This window comes from Brassica napus, chromosome C3, assembly GCF_020379485.1.
Source record: "Brassica napus cultivar Da-Ae chromosome C3, Da-Ae, whole genome shotgun sequence".
NCBI classification, from domain to species: Eukaryota; Viridiplantae; Streptophyta; class Magnoliopsida; order Brassicales; family Brassicaceae; genus Brassica; species Brassica napus.
Window position 1 is genome coordinate 58,762,819 of NC_063446.1, and position 22,914 is coordinate 58,785,732.

The following is a 22,914-nucleotide window of genomic DNA, read 5'->3' on the forward strand; positions in this document are numbered from 1 at the left end:
GTAATCACTCAGCCATAGGCCATGACCCCGTCTATCTGAGTCTTCCCGATCCAGCGAATAAGGGGTTTCCTTGAACCCGCCGGGTACGAGGTCTGAAGGAACACTAACTCACCCCAATATGCCTAGCATTGTGGGTTACACAAATGCTGTCGGCCAATATATGATTAATACTAAACCCGGTAAAAATAACACAAGGTTTCAAGTAATAATCACAACACAATCAACCACATTCCAGAATCTAGCATAAAGACTAATTCCAGAATACCTAACTATCCACAACTTAGCGATATCATCTAAGCATTCTGCATTCGCTAACTAACCAATCAACCTAACCATTAGCATGCTACTACGGTTCTCAAACAATAACAAGCATGCCATCAACTCAATCAACATAACCTCAATTATTCAAACCGTTACTCAGTTAGACCCGGCCTCCTGCCATGATCCAACTTCCAAGTAACGGGACCCTGCATGAAAACAACTCAGCAATCAATCGATTATAACTCACAGTTTTTGGTTGACCGTGGCCTTGACCCCAAACCCGACTTCTGCGATCCGAACCCTTTCCCGACCTTCACAAGTAGACCCTCTTCTTGACTGAACTCCACTTGAACTGGTCTCCACTAGAACTGATCTCTCTTCACTTGAAAAGAGCCTTCTCCAAGTGCTGACTCAAAATCGGCAGAGTAACTGTTCTCGAAAACTGCCTAAATCACTCGAAAACTATCGAAACTCGATCTTTCTTTCTTTGCTTTCTCTTTATGTTTTGAAGTAGGTTTGATGTGTTCTGGATGGTTTGAAATGAGAGGGGGTCGTGGCCTATTTATAGGAATCAGCAACCAATCAGGAACAAGCCGTGTGGCAGCCCGTGTGTCGCTTCGCATGGCTCCGGACGCATGCGCGGCGGCACCTCGTGCTCCACATGTCCTTCAGCATGGCCTGCTCACATGCAAGCTGACACCACGCCCTCTACCTGTCTGAATGCATGGCCTGCTCCCATGCAAGCTGACACCACGTCCTCCACATGTCTGGCCGCATGGCCCGGTCGCATGCATCGCGACACCTCGTGCTTGGCCGTTCCACCTCGTGCTCCACATGGCTGGCTGCATGCCTCAGTCTCATGCAGGATGACACACCCCACGTCCAGATGGCCTGCTGCATGACTGAAGTGCATGCAGGTCGACACCCCATCTCACACATGGCTGGCCGCATGCTTCGGTCGCATGCATCGCAACACCTCGTGCTTGGTCGTTCCACCTCGTGCTCCACATGTCTACTTGCATGTACAGGTTGCATGTACTGCAACACCTCCTGCTTCCCTTGACACATACACTGTCAAGAGCCTGCCACCACGTCCTGAACACATGCACATCAAGCCACCTCGAGCTTCTCGGTCGATTCGGCCTATTTCGGCCTTTCTGGTGAATTTTCGTCCCGCGATCACTCCCAATATTTTTCGACGCCCGTTCTGATGATCTGATTATTTTTAATAAGCTCCAAATGAATCCTGACTTTATGGAAAATATTTCCCGAGTTTCCGGCTTCTTCGAAAAATTCCATAATACCGAAATTAGGGTTTTTCGCCCAATTTCCGGTCTTCCTGTTGTGCTTCCAAAAGTGTCATGCTTCAAACGTCCTTTGAGTAAATATACCACATTGTCTAACCATTGTCTAGTGGGATACTTGACTCATGGTTCAGACAAAAACAATCTGATCGTCCACGACTCGATCACCCAAAGGTTACTCGACCATTTTTTTTTTTTTTTTTTTTTTTAATGGGTTTCTACATTCTCTCCCCCTTAACAGAATTCGTCCTCGAATTCTAAGGTTCTGAGGGGCCTCCTTCTTCCATCACAGCATCCTCTCGGAAGAACTCAGGGTGATCGGTTTTAAATCGCTCTTCATCTTCCCAAGTAACATGAATCCTGTTTTGTCTTCCCCAGAAAACTTGTACTTGAGCAATCTCACGATTCTTCAGCTTCCGAATACGCCGTTCTCCTAATCTGATTGGTCCTTCCGGATACGTAAGGTTTGTCCTCAACTCCTCTAGTCTCTCGGGTTCAACAGTACTTGGATCCCGTATATGTTTCCGAAGCATGGAAACATGAAATACAGGATGTAGACGCATATCCTCTGGCAGATCCAAACGGTAAGCTACCTCACCAACTTTCTCGATGATCTTGTACGGACCAATGAACCTGACCGCAAGTTTCCCGACCTTGCCAAATCTGTCCTTCCCTTTCTGTGCAGTAACTTTCAAATAGACCCAATCTCCTATCTCAAAAGTTACCTCTCTTCTTGACTGGTCTGCGTACTTCTTCTGACGGTCCTGAGCCTTCTTCATGTTGGCCTGAATCGTCTCTAGTTTAATCATGGTCTCCTGAACGATAGGTGACCCAAACATTCTTCTTTCGCCCACTTCCGTCCAGCACATAGGCGTTTTGCATGGCCTTCCGTATAACGCTTCATAAGGTGACATCCCTATGCTCGAATGATGACTGTTGTTATATGAGAACTCGACCAACGGTAAATGCTTCTCCCAAGTTCCTGCCCAATCGAGAATACACATCCGAAGCATGTCCTCGATGGTCTGAATGGTTCTCTCCGTTTGGCCATCTGTTTCTGGATGGAACGCCGTACTTCTGAATAGTTTAGTTCCCAAGGCTTCTTGCAGTGCTTCCCAAAATGATGCCGTGAACCTTGGATCGCGATCTGAGACGATGTCTGAGGGTACTCCATGTAACTTCACGATTTGGTCGATGTACAGCTCGGCCAATACTTCAACTTTATCAGTGTCCCGCATAGGCAACAAGTGTGTAACCTTGGTTAACCTATCCACAATCACCCATATCGAGTTGTTCGATCTACCTGGAGCAGTGGGTAATCCGGTAATGAAATCCATGGAAATCGAGTCCCATTTCCATTGAGGTATCGGAAGACTCTGCAATAATCCTCCTGGAACTTGATGTTCGACCTTGACTTGTTGACAAGTTGCACACTGCGCGACCCATTGCGCTACTGATCTCTTCATTCCCGGCCAATGATAATATCTTCTTATGTCTCGGTACATTTTGAACTTCCAGGATGGATACTAAGTAAAGAATGGTGTGCAATCCTTAGTATCTCATCTCTCAGCCCTTGTCCTTTAGGAACCGTGATCCTCCCATTAATTAGCAAGGTTCCATCCTCCGCCAAGTAGTATCCAGCATTATTTGGCCCGGCTTGTCCTTTGAGTTCTTCAACAATCTTCAGTAGCTTCTCATCCTTAATTTGTTCTTCTCGAATTCTCTGAATCAAGCTGGCCTGATTCACCGCTTGAAGTCCCAATGGCTCGCTTGCTTGCCCTTCCAAAACGACCAACTTCACTTGTTTCAACTCTTGGTTCAATAGCTCCACTTCTTTCTGCAAATCTGCGTCCAACTTTCTTCGACTTAAGGCGTCCGCAACAACATTCGCTTTACCAGGATGGTAGCGAATCCTTATATCGTAGTCTGCCACAAACTCCATCCACCTACGCTGGCGCAGGTTGAGATCTGGCTGAGTGAAGAGGTATTTAAGACTTTGATGGTCCGTGTATACCTCTACTTCTTCTCCATACAAGTAAGATCTCCAAATTCGCAAAGCGAACACTACAGCCGCTAACTCCAAGTCATGTGTACTGTAGTTATCCTCATGCTTCCGTAGTTGTCGTGAGGCATACGCGATGACTCGCCCATCTTGCATAAGAACACAACCTAACCCAACTCGTGAAGCATCCGTGTAAACCGTGTAAGGTTTACCTTGCTCGGGCAAAGCTAACACAGGTGCGGTCGTGAGAGCTTCCTTCAACTTCTTGAAAGCCTTCTCGGTTTCTTCCACCCATAAGAAAGGAACTCCTTTACCGGTAAGTTTAGTTAAAGGCTTTGCAATGGAGGAAAAGTCCTTAACAAACTTCCGATAATAGCCCGCAAGTCCGAGAAAACTCCTTACTTCCGTCACAGTGGTAGGTCGAGGCCATTCCCGTATGGCTTGGACCTTTTCTGGATCAGCAGCAACGCCCTCTCCTGATACTATGTGACCCAGAAATCCTATCTCTCTCTTCCAAAACGAGCACTTGCTGAACTTGGCAAATAGCTTCTGATTCCGTAACCTTTCCATAACCAGTCTCAGATGCTCTTTGTGCTCCTCCTTACTTCTCGAGTACACCAGGATGTCATCAATGAAAATGATCACGAACTTGTCGAGATAGTCGTGAAACACTTCATTCATCAAACGCATGAAAGCCGCAGGTGCGTTCGTGAGACCAAAGGGCATAACTACAAACTCGTACTGCCCATACCTCGTCCGAAACGCCGTCTTCATAATGTCTGACTTGGCAATAGGAATTTGGTGATACCCTGATGCCAAATCAATCTTCGAAAACCAACTAGCTCCCTTTAGTTGGTCTAACAACTCGTCTATCCTCGGAAGAGGATACTTATCTTTTATCGTGATGTTGTTGATACCACGATAATCGATACACAACCTCATGCTTCCGTCCTTTTTCTTCACAAATAGCACAGGAGCTCCCCAAGGTGAAGAGCTCGACCGAATGAATCCCTTTTCCAATAGATCTTCCAATTGCTTCTTTAGTTCAGCCAACTCCGCAGGTGCCATCCGATATGGTGCCTTAGCTATAGGTTTTGCTTCAGGCTCCAAATTGATCGTAAAGGGATTACTCCGAGGTGGAGGTAATTCCTTTAGTGGTGCAAAGATATCCTCGAACTCTTGGACCACTTCTATGTCTTCGACCTTAACTTCATCATTAGTGGCTCCTCCACTAACCGATAAGGTCACCAAATATACTTCCCCATCTTGAAACAAATCTTGTACTCTCATTGCTGCTACCAAAGACACGGTCATACTAGGACTGATTCCATAGTACACCATCTCTGGTCGTTTGCCTCTGCCAAACAACAACCTTCCCTTTCCACAGTCGATCTGAACTCTGTAGCCCGATAACCAATCCATTCCAAGGATTACTTCGTACCCTTTCAAAGGCACGACTAACAAATCTGCCACAAACTCTTTGCCTTGAATGACCAATGGAACATTCTTGATACACTGATCTGCTTGAAGGGTTCGGTCTGCGGGGGTCAAGACGGCCACGTTTATCCTGTCAACCACAAAACAATCCCAAAACCGGGCAGCTACTTCAGGGGTCACAAAACTATGTGTTGCCCCCGAGTCGAACAATACATGTGTGGGTTTACCAGCAACATGTATGGTTCCTGCCACAGTAACCCAATCAACAATATCTCAATCAAAAAAACTAATCAAAATTCGCACAACCATCAATCATCAATCCAAAATTTCTAAACGCGCAACCTAGCGATCAAGCAATCTATACTTAACCAGCATACTAACTAGGTTTCAACAACTAAATTCCATTCAATAAACAGAGGAGGTTAAGCACCCAATACCTGTGATGGGACCGCTTGACGGTCCTGCATTGTCTGGGTTTTCTACCCCTAAGGCATAAACTCTACCTCCTAGGTTTTGTTTCTTTGGTGCTGGCTCAATAGCTGGACGGCTAGGAGGAGCTCGGATCGCGAGAGGGGTCGCAGGGATTGGCTTGTTTGGACATGACGATGCATAATGGCCCTTCCTTCCACAGAAGAAACAAGTAACATCTTCCATCCTCAGCGATGAATAACCCTGCTGGTTACTCCATGGGTTATTCCGCTGATTTTTGGGACAAAACCTCGAAATATGTCCCGGCTGATCACATGTGTAACATACCCCAGTGTTACCACGATTGTTGGCTTGGCCTCCAAGTCCTCGCCCTTTTCCTTTGTAAGATCTTGGACCCTTGTTGAAATTTGGCCTTTCTCCTTGGCTAAACTTGGTGTGTCCACCAGAATGTGGTAAGGTCTTCCTTTCAGCCTCCAATACAGTCTCAACATTAACAGCCTTTTCTACCAGATCCAATAAGCTGCTAAAGTTGCTTCCAGCTAAACCACTTCCAAGCTCCAGCTTCAATCCGTACATAAAGTTACGGATCATAGTTGCTTCATCTTCACGCCCATCAAAAACATGTCGCCTCAACCTTGTGAACTCAGATTCGTAACTCCTCACTAGCCTATCTCCTTGAACAAGGTTCATGAATTGGCGCTCCAACCGATGCTTTGCTTCTGGAGGAAAATATTTCCTCTCAAACTCTCCCTTGAACGATTCCCATGATGTGATGGTGTGTCCACGCTGCCTGTCTATACTGTCCCACCATCCTGTTGCGTCGCCTTCCAAATAGTACACTGCGATCTTCTTTTGATACTCCTCCGGACACTCCATAGCCTCAAAGTTCTTCTCCATCATAGTAATCCACTTGCCGGCTTCAATAGGATCGGATCCTCCTTTGAACTTGTAGGATCCAATGTTCTTCATGGTAGATAATAGCTTGGAAACTTCAGGGGGTTGAATACGCCTGCCTTGGTTACCAAGTGCCTCAGTCATCACGTCATGTAAAAGCTTCAAGGTGTTTTCCGCTCCTTGATCTTGTGGTCCTTCAGTGGCACGGTTCTGATCTGGCCTTGGGTGTGATTGAACGGATTGATCATGTTGATGTCTCCGGTCCCAATTACGACTTGGGCCAATACTCGCCAAACTGTCTTCCCTCACTCTAGTCCTGTTACCGTACACAGGAAAAGATCTTGTTCTCTGCAGAGGGGTCCTATCGTGTCCAAACATCTCACTGATGCCATTTCCATCCTCCTGATCTGATCTGTAACCCAATCCTCCGCATGTCCAATCCATACCCTCTCCCCATATCCGACCTCGTCCATCATCACCTGTCCCGCGATTAGCCATCTGCACACAATCAAAAGGGTAAGTCATATTCCTACTACGGGAAGCGGCTGGTTTCCTAATCATCTTTTTGCGACTCATTGACTCGATAAAATCATTAAAAAGCACTTATGTCACGCATGGACGAAACCATGCTCTGATACCACCTCTGTAACGCCCCCGAACCGTTCTAGGCATAGGTCAAACCACCGGCCAACAATCAAACAAGAACATGACCGACGGCCGACCGTCTACCAAGGATCGGGAGTGCTACATGACGGGTTAACGGCCGATCCGGCCAAGGTCACGAAAAGTGCAATTCGTAACTAGGCCAGGCCGCCCACTAACACGTCCCGTCAGACCAAAGCCTAAGGCTTCTCAACCCGTACTCCAATCTGACGTTGTGTTAGCTCGGACAAGCTAATATCAGAACAACAAGGCAGTTTCACAAAACATTCGCTTTATTTATCTTATATAATATCTGGTTTATAATACACAAAATATTATACAAGTGGTGGCATGCCAAGAAAGCGAAAGTACATACTTATAGTCTGAAAGCGTCTTAAGCAAAAAGATGCAAATCTACACCAGCCAGCCTAGCCTCCCGCGCTTTCTACAAGCTCACTACTGGTCACCTGAAAACAACAACGAGTGAGGAGTGAGTAATCTAGCATTACTCAGCGAGTTACAATCCCCCACTAACAAATACAACCCCTCGCTATCCCACCCCAAACAATCTAAAGCGAGAGGTTCACCTAACAACACAATTTAATAACAATAAGCAATATCAGAAATACGCAGCGGTAAAAGATAGCAAGATAACTAGCATTATGCTAATTACTAGCTCATCACCAAACTCAAACTCGATTTAAACCAGGGTTTAACAACCCAAAACACGATATATATATATATATATCAAACTCGGGCCCTGGTGACGTTATGTTCCTCCTTCACTATCGGCAATATCCTATCTTCCTACCACGAAGGCCAAAAGAAGGAACTTTCAACCGACCGCGGCCCACAGTCCTTCGGGTCACCGCGCGACAGCCCACAGTCCTTCGGGTCACTGCCACATTACACCGTCGTGTAATCACTCAGCCATAGGCCATGACCCCGTCTATCTGAGTCTTCCCGATCCAGCGAATAAGGGGTTTCCTTGAACCCGCCGGGTACGAGGTCTGAAGGAACACTAACTCACCCCAATATGCCTAGCATTGTGGGTTACACAAATGCTGTCGGCCAATATACGATTAATACTAAACCCGGTAAAAATAACACAAGGTTTCAAGTAATAATCACAACACAATCAACCACATTCCAGAATCTAGCATAAAGACTAATTCCAGAATACCTAACTATCCACAACTTAGCGATATCATCTAAGCATTCTGCATTCGCTAACTAACCAATCAACCTAACCATTAGCATGCTCCTACGGTTCTCAAACAATAACAAGCATGCCATCAACTACATCAACATAACCTCAATTATTCAAACCGTTACTCAGTTAGACCCGGCCTCCTGCCATGATCCAACTTCCAAGTAACGGGACCCTGCATGAAAACAACTCAGCAATCAATCGATTATAACTCACAGTTTTTGGTTGACCGTGGCCTTGACCCCAAACCCGACTTCTGCGATCCGAACCCTTTCCCGACCTTCACAAGTAGACCCTCTTCTTGACTGAACTCCACTTGAACTGGTCTCCACTAGAACTGATCTCTCTTCACTTGAAAAGAGCCTTCTCCAAGTGCTGACTCAAAATCGGCAGAGTAACTGTTCTCGAAAACTGCCTAAATCACTCGAAAACTATCGAAACTCGATCTTTATTTCTTTGCTTTCTCTTTATGTTTTGAAGTAGGTTTGATGTGTTCTGGATGGTTTGAAATGAGAGGGGGTCGTGGCCTATTTATAGGAATCAGCAACCAATCAGGAACAAGCCGTGTGGCAGCCCGTGTGTCGCTTCGCATGGCTCCGGACGCATGCGCGGCGGCACCTCGTGCTCCACATGTCCTTCAGCATGGCCTGCTCACATGCAAGCTGACACCACGCCCTCTACCTGTCTGAATGCATGGCCTGCTCCCATGCAAGCTGACACCACGTCCTCCACATGTCTGGCCGCATGGCCCGGTCGCATGCATCGCGACACCTCGTGCTTGGCCGTTCCACCTCGTGCTCCACATGGCTGGCTGCATGCCTTAGTCTCATGCAGGATGACACACCCCACGTCCAGATGGCCTGCTGCATGACTGAAGTGCATGCAGGTCGACACCCCATCTCACACATGGCTGGCCGCATGCTTCGGTCGCATGCATCGCAACACCTCGTGCTTGGTCGTTCCACCTCGTGCTCCACATGTCTACTTGCATGTACAGGTTGCCTGTACTGCAACACCTCCTGCTTCCCTTGACACATACACTGTCAAGAGCCTGCCACCACGTCCTGAACACATGCACATCAAGCCACCTCGAGCTTCTCGGTCGATTCGGCCTATTTCGGCCTTTCTGGTGAATTTTCGTCCCGCGATCACTCCCAATATTTTTCGACGCCCGTTCTGATGATCTGATTATTTTTAATAAGCTCCAAATGAATCCTGACTTTATGGAAAATATTTCCCGAGTTTCTGGCTTATTCGAAAAATTCCATAATACCGAAATTAGGGTTTTTCGCCCAATTTCCGGTCTTCCTGTTGTGCTTCCAAAAGTGTCATGCTTCAAACGTCCTTTGAGTAAATATACCACATTGTCTAACCATTGTCTAGTGGGATACTTGACTCATGGTTCAGACAAAAAACAATCTGATCGTCCATGACTCGATCACCCAAAGGTTACTCGACCATTTTTTTTTTTAATGGGTTTCTACATCGACCGTGTTGCGATTTAAACCAACACGGCCGAGACAATGACTCCAACTCACCCTGTAATTTACTAAGTAAGGTCTGGCCCACCGAACGCTTGAAAATTACCTTAGGATCGATTTGGAACCGTCAACTCGAGAACTCGTAATTAACGACGAAACTCAAATGACGAACGATCGTGAGTCAAAGAGATCGACCGAGACAAAGTCATGACGAGCTTAACACTACAGCGATTCGATATCTCGATTAACGTTTATACTAAACAAACAAAGTCACTTCGAATCTTGAGAAATCATACATTTGATAGACAAGTACAATAAAAGATAAACAGTTAATACGATTCGAAGAGTTGGAAATAACAGAAGAAAAACAACAAAGTAGAAGCCTCAAAAGGCAAAAGTCTAAAAAGCAACAACACAAGTCCTCCGGGACTCAAAAGAAACAACAAACAAAGAAGACTAAGCTTCCCGATCACTCTCGCGATCATTAAGGGCGGAAAGCTCCGAAGCCCTGACGCTCGATTCGCGGGCAATCGGAGAGACTTGCACCGCAGCATCCTCAGACACCTCGCCAGTGATTTCCTCGCTGCCCCGACAGGACTCTTCTGGAGGCGGCGAATCGCGACCCTCGACTGAAGTGTCCGAAAGCATGAGGACAGGAACGTTATCTCCATCGACTCGAGCTCCCCGACCAGGCACTCCTTCCTCAAGAACAGTCTAAGGGTTTTCAATAGGAAGCGTCGGATCCTAGCGCCTTTCTCCGATCGGATGAGTAGGCGAGACATGCAGATTCACCGCGCTCTCTGGGTCAATTAAGCCAGCATTGGAACCATACGGGTCGAGACCCGCCAGATTCCGAGCATCCACGAACTGAGACTCCAACACGAGAGGAGAAAGTCTGAGATCGCCTTCGGGAATTTCGCCAACCTTAAGCTTCTCAGCCTCTTGTTCGTACTTTCTCTCGTGCTCGACGAACATATCAATAGAAGCTTGCGGTATGTCGTTCCCAGCTCATTTCAAGGCCTCGAGGCACTTCCTAGTTCCAAAGGCTTGGCTGTGGAGTAACCGAGCCTCGTCATAAGGACCCCGACGCTCCTCTCGAGAACGAATCTTGGCGAAGCAACGATTAGCCTTGGCGGTCATTTCCGCCTCAACTCTCCCCTTTTCTCTCGTCACCTCCAAAATTCTGGAGTCCCTCAGACGTCTCATCTCTCGCTCGTGCGTGGCAGCGAGCGAAGCCCTCTCGCTCTCGAGATCAGCATTCTTCTGTTCAAGCTCGCGGATGACTCTTCGAGATGATTCCAGCGCGGCTTTAAACTCATCGCGTCGAGCAACGGTGCGGGTCATCATCCCGTTGAGCTTCTGCAGATTGGCCCTTGACTCGTTCAGTTGACGAGCGGAATCCTCCTCCTTCTCAGCAAACTCTTTCTTGGCCAGCTCGAGCTCGTCCAAGGCTCCTTTAAGGGTCGTGTCGTATTTATCAATCACAACATTCATCGTGCTATCACCCTGACCACGCGACACAATGGAAATCGTGAGAAGTTAGGAGTCAAAGAATTAAAAAAAAAAAGAGGACCAAGCCGTTTACCAGCAGTTTGGCCTTCGCAGCTTCTTCGTATTCACTCCCGAAGATAAGGTCTTTCACAGCGGGAAGAGGTTTCGCCCTCCCTCTTAATTGACAGAGAAACTCTCCACATTTCTCTGGAACGTACACTAAGGGAGCCGGTCCCTCGTAGTGGAAGTCGACCTTGTCGAGAAAGCTGAATCCAGGTGCCCTCCTTAGGATAGCGGCGCCGGGAAGAAGTACCGGTCTGGACGGCCCCTCCCCTGATGGGAACTGGAGTTCTCTCGCGAGGAGACGTCAGAACAGGAGACCGCCTCTCGTCATCTTCTTCGTCATTTCCCCTCCTTATCAGGAGTGGCGACCCTTCGCTATCTTCCTCAGAACCACCCGAGCGGGCGGCATTAAGAGAAGTCTCAAGTTCCCCCCCCCCTTCACTTACTCCCTCCTCATCATTCTGTCCCCCCCCCCGAGACTTCAGCCTCAGAAGCCCCCTCTTCGGGCTGAAGTTCTTCTTCTCGAGCATCCTCCTCCTCTTGCTCGATCGGATCGTCAGCATTCTCCGACTGCTCGCCGGCGGACTTCTTCTTTGTCCTTCTCTTCTTTTTCTTCTTCTGGGGTTCACCAGAAGGAGGGACGTCACTCGTCTCCTCAGTACTCCTCTCGACTCCCGAGCCATCGCCTCTTTTCCTTTTCTTGCCCTTCCCCGCACTTCTGGCACCAGAAGGGAAAACCTCGCCAGCACGAGGAGCCGTCATCGAGGGTCCTTCCCCGCTAGTCAGCCCCAGCTGGCCGCTATTATCGTGCTCAAATCAGGAAGAGTACCCATCCTCTTTGCCTCGGAAACTTGTTTCTGGATGTCTCTCGGAAAGATGTCTAGTCGCTTAGAGCGAATAGGAAGAACGGTCGGAAGATCGGATCTCCACTCTCCTGAAAACATAAGGCAGAAGGGTCAGGACGCGACAAATAAACCTTGCGACTAAAAGAACACAGTCTAGAGCTGCGAGAGAGCGTACTTCGAGCGATTCGATCTTTAAGCTCACGGATTTTCTCAACGGAGATCTCAGACCAACGATAGATTCGAAGCTGAGCGACGGCACGAACACTCCTCAAGAAATCTTCGGGATAAACTGGAGAGGTAGGATGGCCGACTGCATACAAAGCAAAAAAAAATGCATGGTTAGAATCGACAAATCGCTTACGGTTCGCGACAGGATATTCTACCGCAAGAACGGTTCCAAAGAACTCGATAATCATCTTGGGGAGGCTCCTCGAAGGCCGAGCTGTCGGACTTAAGAAAGAAGTAGGAACGGTGCCAGTTCTGCGTCTTATTTGGATGATCGGCACACACATTGCAGTTCGGTCGCATCTTCACCGAGTAAGTGCCATCCTTCATATCGGTTATCGAGGTCATCTCCTCGAACGACCTAACGCTCATCGGCATATCGATCTGCTCCGCCAAAACCGACAAAGTGACCGCTAGTCGCAGCGAGCCATTCGGCAGCTGACTGATCGCGAGATCTCGACGTCTGGCGTATGCTGTGATCAGTCGCGGGATGGGGAACCAGCAACGAGTGTCTTCCTGAAAATATGATTCGTACACCGTATGGTACCCCAACGGAGGAGACCAGGGTCTCTGCGCTTCCGTAGGCACAAGGAAGGTCACTCCTACGGCACCCGCAGCCCGAAGAACCCTCTTTACACTTCCCGGAGACGACTTTGTCTTCTCTACGCCCTCCCAGTCCTGACCGGCCAAGAAGGCAGGACGCAATAAGTCGGGATGGAGTTGAGGAAGCTCTTCGAAAATTCCTTCAGGGTAAAAGGTAGTCGGGAATAACTCGGCCTCAGAATCATCGTCCTCCGAGGGACCGCCCTCCGCAGGTCGAGCTCTCAGGGTGACCGAGTCAACAGGCATCGCCCCGCTCTGCCCGTCTCTCGAACATTCCTTTGCATCTCTCGCAACGACGTTCTCACTTCCTTCTCTCGCGAGTCGCGTAGCATCCGCGACCAGAAGCCTCTGAGAACGAGATAGATTCGCCGTGTCCATCATCGCCGCGCGATGAATCGCCTCCGGATCTCCGACACGATCCCCGTCGGGATTCCTTGTCGGATTCGACGCCGCTGCGACTGCCTTCCCCTTCTGCTGCCTCGATAGCCTCTGACCCGACGACATCCCAGAACGGAACGGTGAAGAATGCTTCGAATGAATCTAACAACACTTAGAGAGATAAAGGAAAAAGAGAGAAAGTACCTTTGATCGCGGAGAAAAACTTGAAGAAATGAGAGAGGGTCCGTGTATTTATAAGGAAAAGAGAAGGGGGAAACTCGAGGCGCCATCATTAGGCCTATTCGGGCCTAAATGGGCCTCGAAATCCACCCTAAAAACCCAGCGGACCCTCGCGACGATTCCGCTTCTCGACATGTTGTGAAAAGAAGAGACGGGAAAATCGAGGCGTCATCATTAAGCCTAAATGGGCCTCAAAACTCTCCCAAAGAACCCGACGGACTCTCGCGACGGTTCGCCTTCACGTCTTAATTAACCATCAGTTATCCTAAATTCGATTAAACCGACAGTTAATCAGGATGTGTCAGCCAAAATCCAGGTATCTGCGATTCAACGATTCCGAGAGAAAGTGTTACCGTAGCCCTTTCTGCGACTCATCGACCAACACTCTAACCTCCCGACAGAACTCCTATTCCTTTAAACCCTCGAATTCCAGAATCCATCATGAACTAGACAACCTTTCGTTCACTGATGGACTGGGGGGGACTTACTGTAGGGGATGGATTTAACCACCCCACAAGGCCCAAGGAATAGGAGGCCTGGCCCGGACTAAATAGAGCGATGGCTCGGATAGTCGGCTTGAAGGGTCAGCTTCTCGGCTTGTCTCTAGAATACCTTTAGTCGATCATCGTCGACTAAAGTGCACTCAGCTCGGCGACTGCTCGGATGAATACGGGACTCTCGGCCCAGTAGGGAAGGCCCACGAAGACGACATAAGCTAGGTCAAAGATGAAACATTAGGAGGACTATATAAAGAGAAGAGAAAGCAATGAGAAGTGGATCCGAAATCATTGACTAACACTTGGCGGCTATATTAGGGTTTTCACCTTTGCTTCATCTCGCCGTTAGTTGTACTTGTCCGGTAGCTCATCGAGCCACCGGCTTCCTCTCTGTCGCATTCTCTTCATTTCTCTTGTAACCGACTGAACGTTTTCTCCGACCATAAATAAGACGTCTTTGTTAAACCCACATCTTCTTTATCACCGTTTTCCGATCAAACAGGATGTTTCCAAGTGTAAGCAGTAGTGATCAATCAAGCTTATAGAGGATTTAAACTAAGGGGTCGTAGATGGATCACAAAAGACTTAAACGTTCAAGGAGATTGCCAGAGAGAGATAGTACCCACTGTTCAGTAGACAGATATGAAGATGCATATGATTTTCATGATTTCTTATTCAAACAGAAGAATAAACCTTCATGTTACCTTTGTCTTAGCTTTGCTTATTCCAAATAAAAGTTTAAAAATTGCAAGAATTGTCACTAGCAGATAGGAACAACAAGTGCCAAAGTTGAATACTTTTTTTGGTTTGCAATCAATCAGACGAGGGGTCGGAGTTCACCAGTGAGCAAAGCAAACTTGCGGTGCTGTGACAAGACAGAAGCAACTCTGCTCATCTGAATTCTCTCAGCTAAACCACCATCTCCTCCGCTTTGTTGCTTTGCTGAATGCATTATGTTCTGCAACATCTGCAGTGGATCTCCATGGCTCACCACCAGAATTGCACACCTTTGAAATTCTGCTTCCATGGATAACATGGCAGTGGCAAGTCTGGATACAACGTCATCAGCGCTTTCACCTCCTTCTGGTCCCATGAATGGATCTTTCTCATCAAGATCCCATATCTCCGGGTACTGGTGGCAAATCAGAAAACACCAAACTTGACAAGGTCACTCTATAATATGCTCTTATTACACACACACACAGCCTAGGGGAAGTGAGTGAGTGAATCATCAAGCACGCACCTTGTCATGTGACTTGAGTTCAAATGTAGGTCCAAAGTAGCGTTCTCGCAGAGTTTCCATCATCTATAACAGCGCACCCAATTTTAACACCTTTAGTTCTAAATAGCTTGTGCAAATGTAATGTTTGTGGGGCATTGGAAAAAGCAGCATCACACTAATGAAATATCTCGAACACTACCTTGCATTGAGGGGAATCAAAAGGGATACTGAGGACCTGAGCGACAACCTTAGCGGTGTGAGTGGTTCTAGAGAAGGGGGAGTAGCAAATGCGGACCTTGTCCAGTGATATCTTACTTTCCTCAAGTTGCTGCACACAGAGGGAGAGACACAAGATTTCATGAAAAGGTTGAAGAGTTTTTAGTTAGAGGATATCCTAAAAGAGATAGAAAACCTTGAGGAAGGATTGGCCAGCGAGCTGAGCCTGGGCGACACCATCAGGCGCTAACTGGTACTCTGGTAGCACTCCATTTTCCTGCCATCAATTAAATATTATTATTTGATTGATTCATAAGCGACGATGGATCATTGAAGAAGAATTAGAGGAGGGAAAACCATTGAAGAGACGATGAGGCCTCTCTCGTTTGGAATGCTCTTTCCATGTCGGAGCACCCAATATCTGTTTCCTACAATCGATGCCGACGAATCCTCCATCTTCTCTCTCTCTCGACAAAACACAAACACAAACTGCGGCTGTCACCTCTTCTTATTCCTCTACAGTAGAATTATTTTCTAGAAAATTGTCATTTTATATTATTATTATTCGACATTTTAAATGAAACTAACAAAAAAAAATTGCAATAAAACAAAACATTATTATTGTTATATCTTATTTTCTTCATTGGTGCAAATGAACTTGTAGACCGAGTCAAAAAGAAAAGTGTAGACACGTGGCTGAGGAATATGGGGTTGCCTTAACCGAAATTTCATAAGCTAATACTTCCTGTGTTTCAAAATAGGAAAAAAGTTTCTCAGCTACACGAAGTTTACTGTAATATGGTGGAAACTATCCAATCTATGAAAATGTGTCAACAACTATACGGAGTTTATGTTAATACATGCCACATATACGAAGTTAATGATTATATGGTGGGAACATCACAATCGGGTTTAATTGATTTTAATCAAAGTTCTTGGGGTCAATCTGTAATTTTATTAAAATCAATTAATAAATTATTGTTTTTATGAAGTTTATTAAACTTAATAATTTGATAAACTTAATAATTTGATAAACTTAATAATTTTAATAAACTTTAATAAACTTAATAATTTATTAATAAACTTGATTTTATTAATAAACTTAATGAAGTTAATAAATTTATTAATAAATTTAATTATTTTAATAATTTTTGGTTAAGTTTAAAAAATTACAGATTGACCACATTTATTAAGTTTATTAAATTTAATAAATTATTAAGTTTATTAAGTTTTTTTTATTTAAATTATTAGGTTTACTAAATTTAATAAATTACTCAGTTTATTAATTTAATAAATTATTAAGTTTATTAAAAACAAAATTATTAGGTTTATTAATTTAATAAATTATTAATTTTATTAAATTTAATAAATTATTAAGTTTATTAAATTTAATAAATTATTAAGTTTACTTAAGCTTTTTTAAATTATTAGGTTTACTAAATTTAATAAATTATTAAGTTTATTAAGTTAATAAATTATTAATGTTATTAAATTTAATAAATTATTAAGTTTTTAAAAATTATTAGGTTTACTAAATTTAATAAATTATTAAGTTTATTAATTTAATAAATTAATAATTGTATTACATTTAATAATTTATTAAGTTTATTAAAACTATTAAGTTTATCAAATTATTAAGTTTGATAAACTTTATAATTTAAAAAACTTAATAAACTTAATAGTTTAGTAAAATGAATAAACTTAATATTTTTTTCCAATTTTAATAAACTTAATAATTTCTTCCAATTTTAATAAACTTCATAAAAACAGTAATTTTTAATTGATTTTAATAAAATTAATTGATTTGATTTTAATGATTTAGGGTTAAATTTTAATAAATTACAGATTGACCCCAATAACTTTTATTAAAATCAATTAAATCCGATTGTGATGTTCCCACCATATAATCATTAACTTTGTATATGTGACATGTATTAACATAAACTCCGTGTAGTTGTTGACACATTTTCATATATTGGATGGTTTCCACCATATTATAGTAAACTTCGTGTAGCTGAGAAACTTTTTTCCTTCAAAATACTATGTTTTGGATGCATCACAAGAATCAAAGCATACACTCTTTTCTAAAAAATAACATTAAAAATATAAACCAAAATTAATTCAGTCAGTCTTTAAAGATAAATATAAAACATCATTGGTCACACACTTTTCAATAAAACTAAGATTAATATAAAAATTCAAAACATTGTCTATTTTGAAACATCAAAAACTTTCCAAAACATCATCTATTTTGAAACGGAGAGACTATAACACAATTCTAATGATTTATTACGAGGATGAAATCGAAGAATTGAGTGTTTTGCGACTTGTGTCTAACAAACGAAGCAATAATGAGAATAAAACGTAGTAACATTAAGGGAATAATATGTAACAAGCTGAACATGGGGGACGTCTCTCTCTCTCGCACGCAGCTTTTAAGCAAGACGCTGCCATATAAAATAGGAGACAGAGAGTTACCTTAATGATTTTATTAGAAGAAGCTTTGGAGGTAAACTAAAACAAGAAGAAGAAGTACCTTGTGACTTGTTGTATGCATGAACCACCATGGTCCCTTCTTCCACATTAATCTATAATTCATCCAAAACACAGACACACACAGTTGAGACCGCTCTTGTACCCACAAAAATTACAATCACATTAGACAGAAAGAAGCTCTTTCTTTACCTGCCGAATCCAGCCACCATCCTAAACCCCATGAACATACTCAGCCCCACCCACACTCCACTTAGCCCCATCCCTGCTGGAGCATACAGCATGAACGCTGATGATATTCCTCCCACCACCATCATCGACCAAGCTGCGTAAGGGAAGTCCGACATCCCATAGTGTAGTCCATCAAAGATAAACGCTAGCGCTGTGATTGGTTGAGTAGCCGCTACAAACTGATTTTACATGTTTACAAATGAGTACTTTCTGAATTAAAACCTCTCAATCCACTTAATTTTTATGTACAAAAATTCATCACTCACCAATACACCCTTTCTCACAATCCGCAGAACTTCAGGGTCTTTGGAGAACAAACCAGCAACTGAACTGAATGATATCCCCAACACAATAGCCAGCGCAATGCCTGTCACAACTCCTATCTGTACAATTACTAAAACACATTACACATCTCTCTCTCTCTCTATATATATATATATAACAAGAGATCAATTAGCATCCCCAACAAGATAAACACATTTCCCTCTCAGCTATGTACCACGAAGCATTTCTACATATTTGTCCTTTCTCGCCCAACTTCCTCAACTTAAAACATGATTCATCATTGCAAGATTTAATGGAAAGGGAAGTGAGCTCAGACCTTGAGAACAAAAGTTGTAACCTCTTTCACACCTTCAAAGTCCCTTTTGGATGCAGAACTCGCGATTAAGGCCTGAATCAACAGAACACGAGGCTTAATATCATCTCTCAAGTCACAACTCCGTCAGTGGATTTTAGTAAACATTTTATACCTAGGTATTAAAACCAAACTAACAATCCAATACCTGTCCAGATGAAGCTAGTGCATCCGTAAGCATAGATACAGCCAACCAAACTTGCATGCATATCTGATGTGCTGCCATAGCAAAAGCTCCTTGACGAGCCGCCATTGACGTGGCAACAGTCATGGTCATGAGCACTGATAGAGTCCTTCCAAGAACAAATCCCCCTACAAATCAAGTATCTATTGCTTCCAAAATCACAACATCTTTAAGCAATTGCAAAACATAGAAAACGATGTACAGAATTCAAGTGAGGAAATAACTAAGTTTTGGTATTGTGAAACTGTTGCCCACAGATCACTTAACGCCTCAAGAAATTTCATAAATCCATAAATCCATAGAGCAAACAGATTACATCCATAAATCCCACAAGTGAGAGACTGTTGCCTACATACCAGATTTTAGGTAATCGCCAAACTTTAGTGAACCCATCTTTGGAGGAAGCAGTATAACTCTTTTGTTGAGAAACATAATCATTACAATGGTCACAGTGTACCTGAGAATCAGATGAAAATGCTTTAGCACCATCTTGCAAGGTTAGTAAAAGGAGAAATGCTGAAGAAAAATCTATAGATACATACTGGGAAATGACGCTAGAGATTGCTGCCCCAGCTACACCCATCCTGAACTGGTAGATAAACAAAGGGAACAGAAACACAGCCAGAAGATTACCAATACCTGCGTTATGGAAATGAGTGAACCAATGGAAATCAAGAAAATAGCTGGACTCAAAGAATGCAAACCTAAACAGTAGACTGGAGTTTTGGTATCCTTGAATCCACGGAAAATGCCTTGAAGAGCTAAAGAGACCACATAGGCAGGGGCACCAAGCGCTCTAAGGACAAGAAACTGCCGCGCAGGAATGAACATTTCTGACGTCTGTGACCGAACATGGATTTTATCAGCATAGTTTCCCACGCAATCTCAATGCTATAAGCTCAAATTTGTAACCGAACTTACAGATTGTACACCCATTAACCTTAAAAAAGGTCCAGATAACAAAGACAGCGCAAGTGCCTCGAAGATGCCAATTCCAATGGCTAACACTAGCGCTGTTGAAACTGAAGACAACTGCTTCCTTTCTGGTAAACCTTGAGAAGGTCTGTCACCGTGCATATCCTCTGAAAAATCCATTCAAGCTAAATATATAAGGGATGGGAAGATCTAATTAAAATAATATAAAAAGAAAGTAATAACCTTCGGCTAAATCTTGAGCGGCAACCTTAGCGATATCTTCAGCGACAAAAGAAGTGGAAACGCTGAGGAGAGGAATGTTGAAGAGCTTAGATATGGTATTAAAGATGGACATAGAAACGGCAGCCGAACCCAGCTCTACAGATCCTGCATATATTAATTCGAGAAAAAAAGAATCCTTAAACTCTCAAAACAAACTCTTCCTTAAAGGAAAGCAAAAAAAATAAAGAAAACAAACCAAGCCTGCCAATGTAAGCAGTCTCCATGAGGAGCGTCAAAGGATCAATAGCCTGTCCAGCAATGGCAGGAAGAGAGAGCATCACGAGTTCTCGTTTGACATCCACATGACGTGAGTTTCCACTGTGAACACCATTCACCTCCCTAGCAAGCAAAGACAGAGATCAAATGATATTTACATAGGCAAAAAGAAGCGTGAAGCTACGTGGCAAAGATTATAAAAATAATAAAGCAACACCTCAAGAGCCTTACGGGAGTGAGTCATCTTCCTCCTCCAACTCGAAAACACCACAGTCAGGGTTGATCTGGCTCTTCCGGCGAGTCACAAACGGAGACACCGAGTGTGGATTGGCGTGAAGGGAGCATGATTGGGGGGCAGAGACGTCATTTATCGGTTGAAAGTTGCCTTGCCTTTTCACTTTGGCAAACCGATGATGAGTTGTTGTTGTAGTCAAGGGCAGCGAAACTTGATTCCCGCCAACTAATCTAGCGCTACCAGTGGACTCCATCTCCCAACCTAACGATTTCAGAAACTTGTACACAGCCAAAAAATAATATAATCGATGAGGGAATAACATATAATCGCAAAACAGAAATTGAATGACTGTGCAACAGAAACGAAAACGATGGTGAAAGGAAACTAGCTCCTTAAAGACGATACTATATCAGCAAAGAGCGCGAGATACGGAGCTACAAACTCCATAATCGAGAAAGGGGGGCTCACGGGAATCGGGTAGGGCTTGAGGACTTGAGATCGTCGAGAGTGATGGAGAGAGAGAGAGAAGGGGTTTCAATCAGGGGTTAACCGCTCAACAGTTTGCCGGAGGAAAGGCGGTTTCTGTTTTGCTATATGGGCCTATTAAAACGTCATTCTACTCTAAAATAAGCCCAAGGTCATTAAGGCCCACTATAATAGGCCCGTGATGAGTTATTTTGCCTTGAAGCAAAATACAATCATGTTGTTGTTGTAAATAGAGTGTTTAGAGACTGAATATTTATGTGTTCTTATTAATGATCAAGGAAGTTCATTTATATATATAAGGATTACAAGATGAAGATAAATGGAAAGTATCCAAAATCTAAACTCACTAGGATTAGGAAAACTACTAATACATAATAATGGAAAGATTACATCTACTAGGAAAAAGAAAGGGTTTCCTTTTCTCCAAGCTTTGTGGCCGCCTCTCTCTCTCCTGAAGTCGGCTCTCTCTCTCCTCTCTCTAGGGCTTTGGCCGTCTCTCCATCTTCTAGGTATTGGGCCGGTCTCGGTCCGAGCCTGGTTAATGGCAATCCACTCCATGATTTATAACACTCCCCCTTGGATGCCATAACCATACAGGATTTGTAGTACGCTTCATGTTGCCTCATTAAAACCTTATCAGGAAAACCCAGTGGGACAAAACCATGATGAAGGAAAAAGAGTACAACACGCACTACTCCCCCTGATGTGAACCTCACTGTAGGTTTCTACATTCTACGCATCTGATGCATGATCTTTCATGTATATGTAGGAAGGGAGTAATCGGCCAGTTTCATTACTGAACCGTAATTAGACCACTTCGACTTCTTAGGTCATTTCTCATGTCCTTTGACATTGAGTGTCCCGGTAAAGCATGTGTGCTAAATAATGTGAACCATATTGTTCTCGGGGATCACTATTGGGTCTTTGCAAATCGTGTTTGCATGTGTCCATAGTCTAGACGTGATCGTCTACCCTTAACTCTTTACTATGGTCGGATAAACCAAGTACTTATGGACAGTGTACTAGACATGGTTATCATGAATCTATGTCTCGATCTGGCCGATCCATGTCTGGGTCATAGACCTCGTCTATACATGTCCACTACTTGTCTCATGAGTGTTCAAGATCAATGATCATTGCTGTGAGTTTATAATCTCTTATTATGGCTCTGCGGCCGAACACTCTCATGGATGTGGACATCGATTTATTTTCCTTAGGTAATGTCGTATTCATTTTGCATTCCTATCTTAATGAGGGCATCTCATGACCTTAGTTGCTGTGGATCATATCACACGCTAAGTATATATTATTAGGTCATGAATCTCGGCTTTCACAAGCTTATGGACTATAATACATTTGTATCCGGTTGATCCTTTGTCTCTACTAGCCCGCGATCAAGAAGAAGGGCTAGACGCCTTTTAGTATTAAAAGCCGGACGCGTCTAGTAGAAGAGCCAGACGCTCTTTGCTGAAGAGCCGAATGTCCTTAGACGGACAGAGTCGGACATCTTTAGTTTGAAGGGACGGGGCCGGACGCTTTTGGTCAGACACCCACATAGATTTATTCTATGCCTACTAACCTAACTAACCTCTTTTAGGTTTATTATAATCACAAGGAATTTCAAATATATGGACTGTATTGGATTGTCTTTTATACAACTCCAAGATCAATGATCATGCGTGATCAATTTCTTTTACATACTATATGCAGCTGCTTTATGTTTCAGTCCATGAATCAGCTTAGGAACGAAGCTGTTCTTTCATCTTATCCAGTGATCCATATGCTGCTTACTACA

At 44.0% G+C, this 22,914-nt stretch overlaps 3 protein-coding genes across 6 annotated transcripts; all 3 read right to left on the reverse strand.

The window, feature by feature from the left end:
- Positions 1–3,054: 3,054 nt before the first annotated feature.
- On the reverse strand, positions 3,055–6,903 carry LOC125583197. Its single transcript, XM_048749824.1, has 2 exons — positions 5,442–6,903; positions 3,055–5,249 (listed from the first exon to the last, which is right to left on the reverse strand). Exons 1-2 carry the CDS (start codon positions 6,901–6,903, stop codon positions 3,055–3,057), a joined length of 3,657 nt encoding a protein of 1,218 aa, XP_048605781.1.
- Positions 6,904–14,657: 7,754 nt separating this feature from the next.
- LOC106389926 lies at positions 14,658–16,026 on the reverse strand. The gene is made up of 5 exons (XM_013830278.3): positions 15,798–16,026; positions 15,637–15,717; positions 15,424–15,552; positions 15,246–15,308; positions 14,658–15,134 (listed from the first exon to the last, which is right to left on the reverse strand). Exons 1-5 carry the CDS (start codon positions 15,894–15,896, stop codon positions 14,820–14,822), a joined length of 687 nt encoding a protein of 228 aa, XP_013685732.1. The 5' UTR covers positions 15,897–16,026; the 3' UTR covers positions 14,658–14,819.
- A 111-nt stretch (positions 16,027–16,137) lies between these two features.
- Positions 16,138–21,235, reverse strand: LOC106389925 (protein DETOXIFICATION 45, chloroplastic). Of its 4 annotated transcripts, none has more exons than XM_013830275.3 (15): positions 21,102–21,235; positions 20,630–20,910; positions 20,379–20,521; positions 20,144–20,287; positions 19,907–20,067; positions 19,690–19,825; positions 19,528–19,624; positions 19,342–19,442; positions 18,950–19,113; positions 18,766–18,837; positions 18,431–18,547; positions 18,126–18,343; positions 17,977–18,028; positions 17,707–17,887; positions 16,138–16,181 (listed from the first exon to the last, which is right to left on the reverse strand). In XM_013830275.3, exons 2-14 carry the CDS (start codon positions 20,884–20,886, stop codon positions 17,876–17,878), a joined length of 1,674 nt encoding a protein of 557 aa, XP_013685729.1. In that variant the 5' UTR covers positions 20,887–20,910; positions 21,102–21,235; the 3' UTR covers positions 16,138–16,181; positions 17,707–17,875. The 4 variants fall into 4 exon arrangements, with proteins under 4 accessions (XP_013685729.1, XP_013685730.1, XP_022555829.1 ...); XM_013830276.3 differs by having other exon boundaries at positions 20,630–20,894; positions 21,102–21,216; XM_022700108.2 differs by lacking the exon at positions 21,102–21,235 and having other exon boundaries at positions 20,630–21,092.
- Between the last annotated feature and the right edge of the window lie 1,679 nt (positions 21,236–22,914).

Coding starts and splice junctions, on each gene's coding strand:
- LOC125583197 (XM_048749824.1), bottom strand. CDS start 6,903: ATGAGTCGCAAAAAGATGATTAGGAAACCAGCCGCTTCCCGTAGTAGG. Junction 5,250..5,441: donor GTCAAGCGGTCCCATCACAG/GTATTGGGTGCT, acceptor TTACTGTGGCAG/GAACCATACATGTTGCTGGT.
- LOC106389926 (XM_013830278.3), bottom strand. CDS start 15,896: ATGGAGGATTCGTCGGCATCGATTGTAGGAAACAGATATTGGGTGCTC. Junction 15,553..15,636: donor CTGGCCAATCCTTCCTCAAG/GTTTTCTATCTC, acceptor CTCTGTGTGCAG/CAACTTGAGGAAAGTAAGAT. Junction 15,309..15,423: donor TTGATTCCCCTCAATGCAAG/GTAGTGTTCGAG, acceptor GCGCTGTTATAG/ATGATGGAAACTCTGCGAGA.
- LOC106389925 (XM_022700108.2), bottom strand. CDS start 20,955: ATGTTATTCCCTCATCGATTATATTATTTTTTGGCTGTGTACAAGTTT. Junction 18,548..18,765: donor TTACAACTTTTGTTCTCAAG/GTCTGAGCTCAC, acceptor GTAATTGTACAG/ATAGGAGTTGTGACAGGCAT. Junction 18,344..18,430: donor TTGTGAGAAAGGGTGTATTG/GTGAGTGATGAA, acceptor ATGTAAAATCAG/TTTGTAGCGGCTACTCAACC.